Here is a 12,263-nt window from a genome sequence, read left to right on the forward strand (position 1 = left end):
CCTGTGTGGTAGCAGTCACCCCAGGCTGCAGTTGGTTGCCACTCTTGGATTGTCTCTTGGGAGAAGTTCTGAGACAGAAGGAAATCAATAAAACCCAACCTGCTCTGTCCCAGCCCTACCTCCCCCAGCAACACAGCTCCAAATTTCACCACAGAATAATAATAGTGTCCCTTCAGCTGCTCATAATATCAGCCTGCCTGTGGAGATTGCCCTTGAGCTGTCCCTGTTTAGCATAACATGAGCACTTTGTATTAGTTATGCTTCAGTTTGTTTTCCAGAGAAGGCACCACATGTGTGTGTCTTGGGATTCTTAGCCAACGGTCACAGTGACTGATGGTTTCTCTGTTCCTTCTGGGCAGATGGAGAGACCACTGTTTCTCTGCTTTGGTCAGTCACTGCTGCTCCCAGTAGGCACAGTGAGATCAAAACCTGCCAGTGTGGTGTTACTCAGTATTCATGCTAGTGGTCTTCTCTCTCTTTTAGTTCCTTTTTAGGGGAGTGAGTGTTAAGGGCACTGTAGTTAACATCTGTTTCTCTCCCACACTCATCATCCTGCAGCACCACTACTCTGCTGTTATATTTTTCTAGGTTTTGATTTTTATTACGTCTTCATGCAAAAATCAAAACCTAAAGAAAATGCTGCGTAGATTGTTCTGCTGTAGGATAAACCCTCATTATAGTCCCTTGGATGTTTTTAAAAAAACTTCCGTTTGCTCTGTGCACATACGTGGCTAGGTTAGTTGATATTTAGTCCTGAAATGCAGTTGTATTAAAACCAGTCAATCCATCAGTTGGACAGCTTTCCATCACCTCTCCTTCCCAAAATACTGCACTGGGAAGTCAGTTTAACAAGGCTGTTTCTTTTCTCTTGGTAAGGAATGCTCCAGCAGCTTACTCAGAAATTGAACATACAAGCACTATCTGTGCACTAATTGACTCTCTCCTTATAGGAATGGTTAGCATGGTTGGCATGTTTGTATCTTGCAGCTCTGAACTAACCTTCTTTTACCCTTCTGTAGAAATCCTGGACTTTGGCTATCCTCAGAACTCTGAAACGGGGGCCTTGAAGACCTTCATCACTCAGCAAGGCATCAAGAGTCAGGTAACCAGAGGAGTTTTTGGTACAGCACTGCTCTGTATCAAACCACTAGTTTTCTGTAAGCCTGTTCAAGAAAGTATGGTCTTAATTACCAACTAGCCATTTGACCTGTGCTGAGTGGAGGTGCCTGAGTAGATTGAGAACAGCCTGGCAGGGATGCAGCTCAGTGGCATCTCGCTCTAGGTGTCTCTGCACTTGTGTGACCTCATGTTCCCTGGTGCGTGGTAAGATGCAGGAGGGAGGGCCATGAGCTCAGATAATGGTAGTTCCTTGCATGTAAATGATTGCTGGCTTCAGGCTCTGCTCTCTGTTAGATACTGACAGAGAATAAACAAATTTACCTGCTGAACCAGGAATCGTTCTTCTGTGTGTGAATCAAGCTGAGCGGGTCTGTTTTCCACCAGCCTTCAGTGCTTTGAACTGTCAGGCTTTTATACCTGCCTTGTAACAAAGTATTCTTCAGCCTTGTGGATCTTGCTGTCAGGAAATTGATGTTATTCTGATGCTGCCTTGTAGCATCTTTGCAGATCAGCATCAGTACAGCCTGAGCTTTCTTATGTTAGAGATGAGAATCTCTACTGTGCATTTGGCAACTTAATAACCCTTGCAACAAAGTTTACATGGAGGCAGAAGATAAAGAGCTCCTGGGGAAAAAGACACTTAAACTGGACTGTTCTTGGGAATGTCTTTTAAACTTGCTGTAATCCTACTCCAGGCTACAGTCCTCAAAACTAGGTTTCCCATCTTGGACAGCTCATGCTCAACCTCTGAAACCAGAGGACTGTTATAGTCACTGTTTCTTGTGTCCCCAAGGAATATTGCTCACCTTGTCCATCTAACACAGCTATGTAACTCATAATGAGGACTTAGCCTAGCCTTAGTCCTCTCCCCTATGTAGTAGGTGAGTCAGGAGAAAAGCTGGGAGTTTGCACTGAAGCTGTCTGCAGCAGGGATACGTGTGAAGCTTCAGCCCCAAGGTACAAACAGAAGCAAAGTGCTGAACAAGAGCCTGCCTGACAACTGTTCTTGTTTAGGATAAGCAGAGGTCAAAGCCTCTGGAGGCTCTGTTTTAACTCTGTTCATCAGCACTGACTTCCTAAGAATTCCTTTTTAAACTTTTAATCTCCTAGTAGTGAGACTAGCCGCATCCCTCAAGAAGGCATTGAGAGAGAAGCTGCCTCTGAGCAACATATTTCCTGCTAGAACAGCAAACAGTGTTTTGCAAGAGGACATGAATATAGCAGTGGCCAGATGTGAGTGCATCCGGTCTCAGTCCCCCATCCCAAGCCCTGGTGTAAATCACTCTGGCTTTCTGCAGTCTGACATTTTGGGCAGTCAGCACTCAAGATAGCTGAGTCAGCTCCTGTTCGTAGGAAAATTCAAAACTAACCACCACCCTCACTTCCTTCCCTAGCTCTTTTTTTTGCTTTTGTCTGTTTTAACAAACTCTTACGCTGTTTATGTGCAAACCACTGTCACAGCATCTTGCTTCATTCAACAGCAGGTTTAGTCCTTCCATTACAAAGAGGAGTTCAGACTTCAGCTTTACATAAGTAAGCAGTTAATCTGCTCTTTGGAATTTTGTGCAGTCCAGTTCAAAAAGCAGAAGTAATCCTTTCCAGGCACAGTATGGCAAGGGCAACAATTGAAACAGTACTTGCTGTATTTCCTTGTCTACTCTCTTCTCTGGTACATCTAGCCTCCAACTCCTCCTTCACTTAAAACCAACTTCTGGCAGGTATCTTGGACCAAAATCTGGGACTGGCTGGCCTGTCATCCATGTTCCCTTATCTGTGCGTAATTCCTGATGGTCCTTTCCTTGGGCTTGTGTCCTGCTGAATTTAAGAAGGAAAATCCAGTTACGGCAGACTTTCCAAACACAACTTTTTACCTTTATTCTCAGTGAAAGATTTGAGGTGTGCTGAGCTGCTGCACTCTGAATGCCCACACTGTATGTCTGCAGTGGTCTTCCCAGGGCTGGTGATCTTGGAATACAGGATCTGCTTCATTGTTTGTTTTTAAAGTGGGTCGAATATTGCTGCGCTGCTTGCCAAGGGAAGTACTCCTGTGCTCTGGGAAGGGGGTGTTGTGGCACATGGGTTTTGAAAGCTGCTGGTGTGCAACATGGTTTCAGTTCTAGTCCCTACCTGTGAAGTAGCTCACTACTCAAACAGCAGATCTGCAGGCCCTGGTGGAGTCCTGTATCAGAACTGACACAAGCATTGGCTCAGATATCTTCCTCCAGCAGAGGCTAAAGCTGCTCTTACAGCTCGAGGTGGGGGTGTGCTCCATGTACTTCCTTGGTTCTCACTCTTCAGATCTGTCAGCATCCAGACTTCATTAATTAGGTGAATGCTGTAATTTTCTTCCCCTCCAGGTGCTTTCTGGGAGTGTGAATTGGTCAGCTCTTAGTTACAGTGTTTTCCCAAACCTTAGAGGTACTTTAGTGCTAAAATGCTAGTGCTACTTTTTGGAAGTGAGGAGAGGGCTGCTACCAGCTGCAAGAACCCAGGAAACCTGCTGGTGACTGTTTGCATTTAACCTAGTCAGCATGCTGTCAACTGAGTACAACAAGTTGGATATTCTTGTCCCATTTTAGCTGACTTATTTGTCCAGATCAGGGAAGCTCCTAGTCCTGAGAAATTTCAGACCCGAGTGCCTTCCATCCTTCCCTTAAGGAACACTCATGCTGCTGGGTGATAGCTTCAGCACTCCCCAGGCATCTGCTTCCAGAGCCATCCAGTCATTTTCTGTAGGGACCATAAACTCAATAGTTCGTGGCACTGCTGGTGTTACAGGCACTGTCAGCACATGATCAGTGTCCCTCTGGAAGCCAGAGAACTGGATTTTATGTCTACATGTGCCTCCTTCCTCTTAAACCTGAACAAAGCATTGAGCAAGGCAGATAAGGAGGCTTTTTTTGTGGGACAGACAAGGGAGGTACTTTGTACTACATTGAGCACTTACCTAGGCAGTTTTCAGGGGAGTATAAAAACCCTTTGTCTCTTAGATGTTACGATAATGGTTCTGCTTGCTCAAGGAGTGACCATGTCTGTGGCAAGATCATGTGTGAAACCAAGGTGCTGCTGGTTTAAAGCTGAGATCATGTACTGCCACCCTGTGGGCCCCCTGCAAGGCTGCTGCAGCAGGACCCATTTTACAGAATCACCAAGGTTGGAAAAGACCTTGAAGATCATCCAGCCCAACCACTGACCTAGCACTGACAGTTCCCAGCTACACCATATCCCTCAGCGCTAAGTCGACCCTACTGTTAAACACCTCCAGGGATGGGATCTCCACCACCTCCCTGGGCAGCCCATTCCAACACCTAACAACCCGTTCTGTAAAGAAATGCTTCCTGATATCCAGTCTAAACCTTCTCTGGCGCAATTTGAGGCCATTCCCTCTTGTCCTGTTGCTTGTTACTTGGTTGAAGAGACTCATCCCCAGCTCTCTGCAACCTCCTTTCAGGTAGCTGTAGAGGGTTATGGGGTCTCCCCTCAGCCTCCTCTTCTCCAGACTAAACCCCCCCAGTTCCCTCAGCCCCTCCTCATATGACCTGTGCTCCAGACCCTGCACCAGCTTTGCCGCACTTTTTTGGACACGCTCAAGTAATTCAATGTCCTTTTTGTAGTGAGGGGCCCAAAACCAAACACAGTAATCGAGCTGATTTCTGTGTTGTGTAGTCATTGTGGTGGAAGAGGCAGAATTAACAAGGATATAACTTTATACAGGACCCAGATTTAAGATGTCTGCAGTCCTGGGTGCCTGGTACTTCTCATAGTCTGGGCATCTCTGCCATGATCCAGGGCTTGCTTTAGGAATGGAGCGTGATGAGTCTGCTCTGTGCAGGATCATTACTGGGAGCGGTATCTGGCTGCTCTGTCACTCCCTCTGCTCTACCTGGTGTTTGGGTGGTGCATAATGGGCCAAGTCTGGAAAGCCATTTCACTGCTAGGAGTACTGGTTTTCCTGAAGGGTGCTAAAGGTCAAAACCCCCCATCTTGTTTGTGCTAATTAGCTACATAATTAATGATGAGCCAGCCTGCTTTGTTCCTGTCCTGAGGTAGCCTTAAGCCTAACCTGCTCTTTCTCCCTTCCTCCCTCTTCTTGCTCTTGACCCGCTTGCCTGTTAACCCTGTGTGCACTGCACTTGCTGTTATACATCTACTTCTTGACTTTCTGCGTGTGACTGGACCCCGCCTGTAGCATCAGGTAGGAAACCTCCCTGTGCCTCTCAACACAGTCCTTAGTGCTCTTAGGAGGCTTAGAGCCTGAACGCTGTTAGATGCATGTTAAGTTGGTGTTGGTATGTCACTCTGACTGCAGTCATTAAGCAGCAGCTCTCAGGGACTAGCTGTCTTGTGGCCCTGGGGTTTCATGTTGGATAAGGGTGTGAACTGGCCTGTCAGCTGCTTCTCTGCTTAACATGTGATGTTCCGAGACATGATCTGAATGTCATCGGTGGAGCCCGTGCCTCCCTGCACCTAGATGTAGCCTAATGGACTGGCTAATAATAGGGGAGAGATCTTCCTGCTGTTATGACCAGTTTTTAGTTAGGCATAGAATTTGCTGTAGAGAATGACCAATTCTTGGGGGCTGTGACAGTATCCATATCTAAGTGTCAAAAACAGTTGTGTGTAATAAATAGCAAGCAGTTGCTCTTAGATTTAGAGCAAGGTTTCTTAGTCTTTGAATTTACCTAGAGGTCTAAGATGTGATTTCTTCCCTTCAGACTAAGGAAGAGCAGTCCCAGATCACCAGCCAGGTGACTGGACAGATTGGATGGAGACGTGAAGGGATCAAATATCGTCGCAATGAACTCTTTCTTGATGTGCTGGAGAGCGTGAATCTCTTGATGTCCCCCCAGGGTAAGTAGGAGTTACTGAGCTGGTATCCTTCTCACCTTCAAGGTTTACGAGTGAGGACTTGGCTAAGTGTTCTGAACTGCGCTCTTCCCTACGCCAGGTCAGGTTTTGAGTGCCCACGTCTCTGGCAGAGTGGTGATGAAGAGTTACCTGAGTGGAATGCCAGAGTGCAAGTTTGGCATGAATGACAAGATTGTAATTGAAAAACAGGGCAAAGGGACTGCGGATGAAACGGGGAAGAGGTAAGAGACGTTGGGGTGAAAGCCACTTGTCACCAGGGACTCTTACGAAAGGGCAGCACTTAATAGCTTTTGTGATCTGAAAGACAAAGCTGATCTGCCCTTCCCTTCAGATGTTACTAACTTTTCTCTGCGTAGGTCAGTTGTCATGCAAACTACCAGCCTGAGGGCCTCAATACAGAGGGCTTCTCTGCAGCTCTTCAAGTATTAAGATTCAAACATATTATTAAATGTGGAATTCTTGCAGCTGGAAACACTTCCCCAAGATGGATTTTTGCAGAATTTGTGTCTCTAGCAGTTCTAGTCAATGCAGAGACTGTTACTCATAGGATACAGTAGTAGTGCTCCTGAGGAACAGTGAAGGAACCCCTCTGACCATAGCCTGCCCTTCCTGGACTGTTCCCACAAACTAGAAGAGCTGACAGGCTAACACTGGGTAAGCCCCTCCTGCTGACACACAGGTGGTCAGTGACCGTGTGGATCAGAGGCTCATCCCTTCTGAAAGCCCGGCTACCTTCCTTCCCAGCCACACTGCAGTCAGTACCCACACTGAAGCTGAAAACAGGTCTTATGCCTTTTCCAGCCTTCCTGCTTGGGGCGAAGAGATAAAAGCTAAGGGACTGCCACTTTTCTCTCACTAACCATTTGCAACTCAACTGTGTTTCTCTTGGTTGTGTTTGTTTTTTTGCTGACCCCCAGTGAATTGGGAAGGTAGATAATCTGCTTCAGCTGTGTGTGCACTCTGCTCTCCCCCTGTCTTGCTTTGTGTGACTTGTGCATGTAACCTGGATCTCGGACACTTTCCATGATGGTTCCTATAAATGGAGCTGAGCTGCTATTTGCCTTTTCTCTCAGAACCAAGCCAAGAGCTATCACTTCACTGTCACTTTTAAGCCATCTTTCCTGTACCTGAATCTAGCTAGTAAAATGGATGAGCCTTGGGTGGCTGCCCAGTGGGGATATACTGTAGTGAAAACGTCATCTGCTTAGACCTCTGAAGGGTCAGTAACACTGTCCCAAAGCTTCTGTGCCATGAGTACCTTTACTTGTATATGTGCTGTTTTCTTGAGTTACAGAAGCAAGATGAACAGGGACTCTTGCTAGGTAGTTCTCGCTAGCTGTGGTTCTCCAGTAAGCAAGAGCTTGGTGGTGTTACTTGCCAGAAGCATTTAGTTATGAGGTGACCAAAAGGGACAGCTGCTGCCAGTTGCTTTTTGGCATCTAGCACATGGCAATGCCTAAACCCCAAGTAATGCTACCTGAGACCTGGAGCAGTGCTAGGCAGCAGGGCTTTCCCAGCAGTTTTCCAAAGAAACAGGAACTAGTTGGCTAACACTGTCATCTGGGCTACAGATTAGGAAAGAGTAACTCCTGCAAACTGCACCACTGGGTTGTGTAACTAAACAGCCAGTCAGCCTGGGGTCAGTCTGCTTCCCATTTCTGCAGGGAGTGGTGGTTCCTAGGAGAGCAGAACCTGCCTGTAGTGCGTATACTATCTCAGCTCACTTGTGTGTTTGTCCTCTTGCTCCCAGCAGTTGAGGCAGCCTAGATATCACAGCACTGCACCTTCTCTACACTGTGGCCTCTGCTGTTGCCACTGCCTTCTTATTTTCTGGTCTCTCGGTAGCTGAGAGATCTTGGCTGACCTCAGGACCTGTAGCAAGGAAGGTATTTTCAGAGAGTAGAACCCAGCACAAGTCCAATGCTGGCAGGTTAGGCTAGTGCACCTAGATGGACAGATGGTAGCTGTGTGGATTTTTTTGAGAAGTGAGATGCAAATTTTTATGGTGTAATATTGTGGTCTTTGGCAAATCAGTTCAAAATCAAACCACCTGCTAGCAGTGTGGAAATCAACAACTGTTAAGAGATTTCTGAATGGGAAGGCCCCAAACCTGGCATCTCCTGGCTGTGTGGCAGTGGGATAGCTTTGTGGACAGGAAAGTGTTTTCTCTCCTTTGAACTGTGCTGCAAGAAGACTTGGGCTAGCAGAGTTGCCTTTGCAGTACTGAGGTGCTGCTGGCAGACGGACCCAAGCATTGTGTTGCTGGCTATGACAGAAGGGTGCTCCTCTAATCTCTCTCCTCTTTGGGGAGAGGAGGGAGAGAATTCTTTCAAACAAGCTTCCTGAAATACGATTTTTGTGGTGGTGAAAGAAGGAAAGACTAAGCCAAGAGGCTGCTGTGCCCTAAATCTCTCCCTGTCTCCCCATTTCTTGGACACCTGCAATGGCAACATGCTCTGTAGACTAGTTTCTGCCTGGACAGACTTTGATTGCACCAAGATACCAGGGCTGCAGCCTGCACTTTTTAAACAGTGTCTTGTGTTTTTAGCGGCAAACAGTCAATCGCCATCGACGACTGCACTTTCCACCAGTGCGTGAGGCTCAGCAAGTTTGATTCTGAGAGGAGCATCAGCTTCATTCCACCAGATGGAGAGTTTGAGCTCATGAGGTATTGTGGTGGGGGATGAACAGGCTGGTGTTGGCATCTGCTCACTGCTACAGGAATGTTGCTGCTCTCAGGCAGCCTTGTAGCCCTTGAGCACTTTGCAAACACATGCTTGCCTTCTTGTTTTCAGAGTGAAATCTGTAGGGCATCCCACAAATCCTTCTGTTCCGAATGTGGTAGAAGCCCAACTGCATGATTTTCTTTGCCACAACCATAGTGTTGGATGTGGCTTTTCTCACCCTTTGGCTTGCTGTATCTGTTTTTTTAGTGCTTAAAACTGGTGTTCTTGAACAGGGCTATTGGCAGGAACCAGATAAAAAACTTGGGACTCAAGAAACCATCACTGCCCTGCAGAAACACTGATCTTACTGCTGCTTCCTTCTGGGATGGCTCCCTTTCTGGCTGATGTTTCTCAGCTGTTCCCCATATGCAGAGGCCATCTCTTTAGGAAAGTGGTACAGTTTGAGGCTGTAAGGGAGTTAAGTCCTCAGAGTTCACTGTTGCTTCCATCCATGCAGATACCGAACCACTAAGGACATTATCCTTCCCTTCCGTGTGATCCCACTGGTGCGGGAAGTGGGTCGGACCAAGCTGGAAGTGAAGGTGGTGATCAAATCAAATTTCAAACCTTCTTTGCTGGCCCAGAAGATAGAGGTAAGAGAATAATGGTCTCTTGTGCCTAGGAATTGTGCCTCTACATTATGTCCCCTGCTGCGAAGTGCTCACACATGAGTCCTCAAGCTTCTATGAGATCGAGTCAGCTGCATGCTCCACAGATGTGCGGTGTTGCTGTGCTATGGAAGGGAGCTGCTGTAGTGAGGTGGAGGTTGTTTTTGGTTGCACAGCCACCCTGGCAGAGGGCTTGTTCCCTGCAGCAACTGTTCACCTAATGTCTTGGTCCCTGTGAAAAGTTGATGTTCTTCTCTCTGCATGACCTGATGGTATGTCAGACAGGCAGCAGGTTATGAGCTGTGTCAGACAGGCTAAAGGTGACTTTGCAGTTTAGTCTCCTAGGAAAGGCTTACTGCTGTAAAGCTAGACTGTCCAGAGCCTGGTGCAACCAGACTTCCCTGGCCAGCCTAGCATCCTTCCTGAGCTCATCTGCTGGACACTAGCCAGGCTTCCTGCAGCCTGAACTAGCGAGCTCTGCCCTGTTCCTCACTGACTGGTGTGAATTCTGAAAATGTGTTTGAACCTTCAAAACAAGAAGCTGAAGATCTAGCCTACGATATCTTATGGTAGCCAATGTTCTCTGGGCCCTGAGATGGGAGAGAGAAGACTGAGGGGTTCAGGACAGGTGGCCTTCCCCTGAGACCGCACAGCGTGCTCAGGGAGCCGTTTCCTTGCCCCCGCTCACCAGACTCTGCCTTCCAGGTCCGGATCCCAACGCCCCTCAACACCAGTGGAGTGCAAGTCATCTGTATGAAGGGGAAGGCAAAGTACAAGGCCAGTGAGAATGCCATTGTCTGGAAGTAAGTGAGCCATGTGGGTCTGGGGTGCTGCAGGGCTTGGGGAGACAGAGTTTTAGTGCTCCTGGCTGCCCTGAGCACGTGTAGTGAAGGGGAGAAATAAGCTCAAGTACCTTCTCACTTCTGGGCTTTCTCTGACAGGATAAAACGTATGGCTGGAATGAAGGAATCCCAGATCAGTGCGGAGATTGAGCTGCTGCCCACCAATGACAAGAAGAAGTGGGCTCGGCCCCCTATCTCCATGAACTTTGAGGTGAGTCCCTGTCTGCCTTCCAGGGTGCAGCTAACCTCAGAAGCTTTGTCAGTCCAGTCGCTTCAGAATTGCACAGGTTGGAGTGCTCACTGTCCCAAGCTGACATGTGACTCTTCCTAACATCAGGCCAGCCAGGTGGCAAAGCTAATGGAAGAAAATGACCCTTAAAGCTACTAGAGTCTGTCACTATGCGTGCAGGGAGGAGGGAAGAGAGCAGGGGCTCTTGGTGTCTGTTTCTAGATGCACAGCCTAGGGGTCCTCTGGCATTTGTGTACGGAGAGCATCTTACCCCTCTGTTGCAATGCTCTGTTGCCTTTCCCTGTCTCCATAGGTCCCATTTGCGCCCTCTGGGCTGAAGGTGCGCTACCTGAAAGTCTTTGAGCCAAAGCTGAACTACAGTGACCATGATGTGATAAAATGGGTGAGGTACATCGGCAGGAGCGGGATCTACGAGACCAGATGCTAGCCCCAGCAGGCTGGCGGGCTCCCTCTTCTCCAAGCCATCCTCCGCCTCTCCTCAGTCTTCAGCTACATTCAGAGAAAACATCTGCCTGGCCCCTCTACGCAGATTGGAAGACCCTGTGGCTCACCTTGGGAGCGGACTCGCCTGCCTGTGCTCAGTTATCACCCACGCTGCAGCTGAAGTTCAGAACCCAGTCGCGCGCAGGGGCGCAGTCAGCCTCCTGCTCCCCGTCCCAGGGTGGGGAAGGGCTAGTCTAACTCCCATCCTCTCGTGATCTTTCTAGGGAACGTCCACCATTAAACTCCTCTTCTGTTGGTGTCTCACTACTTGCATCATATCCTAGTATTTTTGAAGTTCTTGTGCATATGTACTCGTAGAATAGACCTAAACATAGACTGGACAAATCTGAGTTGAAGTTACCCTGGCTTCTGTACTAGCTATTGCTGTTGTGGTAGATGTTGCTGGCCAGTCCGAGATGCCTGGGGTGGTGAGTTTGTTGGGCCTCCACCAGAGGAGATGGTGGTCTCACCAGATCTCACCACCACCTTATATTTCTTGCAAAGTCGTCAGTATAGAGTCCTGCTGTGGGAAGGTTTGTGACCAAAAAAGATGAGGGTTTAGGCTCTTACTGGTGTGTATGTGGGTGGCACAGCATTTCAGGTCCTTAGAGCACTTACCCCCACCCACCGCTGGCTCGAGCCAGTCTGTCCTTTCCAAACAAATTGGAAATGTGTCCCCTCTGGCCTGGAGAATGCGGGTCAGCTGAGCTCTGTCAGGATGTGAACAGGGTCTGTCCTCGGGGAATCTCAAATGTGGTTGGCAGTTAAGAGCCCCCTGCCCCAGCCTGCCCTCTCCACACTTCTACCAAACGCTTCTGGGCCATAGGAATGCTGCTGCTACCCACAATCCTGCTTCTGGTAGTGTGGTCTCCATTTTGTACACTTTGTGATTTGTCCAGCTCTGAATCTAATAAAGTATGTAGAACGGAGAAGGCTACCTGCACTGCTGTTTGTAACTTGCCGTGTTGGAGCCTGGGCTGTGCTAGGGTGTCCCCAGGCTTCCTTTTGTTGTTTCCCCAGCCCAGGGTGTTAGTAGGTGAAAAGAACAAGCGAGGCTGTTGTTTCCAGCCCTGCCAGCGCTCTGGAATCTCAGATTCCAGCTGCCAGAGCTCCCCCTGGGAAAGGAGGGTGCTCTGAGCTTTCCCCAGGGCTGGCTCACCGACACCTCCAGTGGGCTGCCCTAACCCTTGCTGCTCTCTTGGTGAGGTGCAAGGGTTCTCTGCAAGTCTGGCTTTTCTGCCCACACCTGGCCTAAGTGAACCTTGGTGGCTTTTCCTTGTGAGCAGCTGAAAGAAAAAAACCACAAAACCAAACCACCAAAAAAAACCCCAAAGGCGTTTTCCCTTTTGATTTTGGCTTCTGGAGG

The 12,263-nt window shown here is 48.3% G+C and overlaps 1 protein-coding gene across 3 annotated transcripts in view; it reads left to right on the forward strand.

Annotated features, from left to right (window-relative positions):
* AP2M1 (adaptor related protein complex 2 subunit mu 1) overlaps positions 1-11,829 on the forward strand; it is a 30,044-nt gene extending 18,215 nt beyond the window's left edge. For 2 of the 3 annotated variants that reach the window (XM_074911792.1, XM_074911794.1), the window contains 8 exons: positions 1,020-1,102; positions 5,835-5,970; positions 6,068-6,209; positions 8,537-8,656; positions 9,172-9,307; positions 10,028-10,125; positions 10,264-10,375; positions 10,707-11,829. In XM_074911792.1, coding sequence (XP_074767893.1) covers positions 1,020-1,102; positions 5,835-5,970; positions 6,068-6,209; positions 8,537-8,656; positions 9,172-9,307; positions 10,028-10,125; positions 10,264-10,375; positions 10,707-10,841 — 962 coding nt within the window. In that variant the 3' untranslated portion in view covers positions 10,842-11,829. Of the gene's footprint in view, positions 1-1,019; positions 1,103-5,308; positions 5,315-5,834; positions 5,971-6,067; positions 6,210-8,536; positions 8,657-9,171; positions 9,308-10,027; positions 10,126-10,263; positions 10,376-10,706 lie in introns of all 3 variants that reach the window. The other variant, XM_074911795.1, reaches the window with a different exon arrangement.
* The last annotated feature ends 434 nt before the right edge of the window (positions 11,830-12,263 follow it).

The sequence above is a fragment of the Athene noctua genome, chromosome 8, assembly GCF_965140245.1.
Source record: "Athene noctua chromosome 8, bAthNoc1.hap1.1, whole genome shotgun sequence".
Classification (NCBI taxonomy): domain Eukaryota; kingdom Metazoa; phylum Chordata; class Aves; order Strigiformes; family Strigidae; genus Athene; species Athene noctua.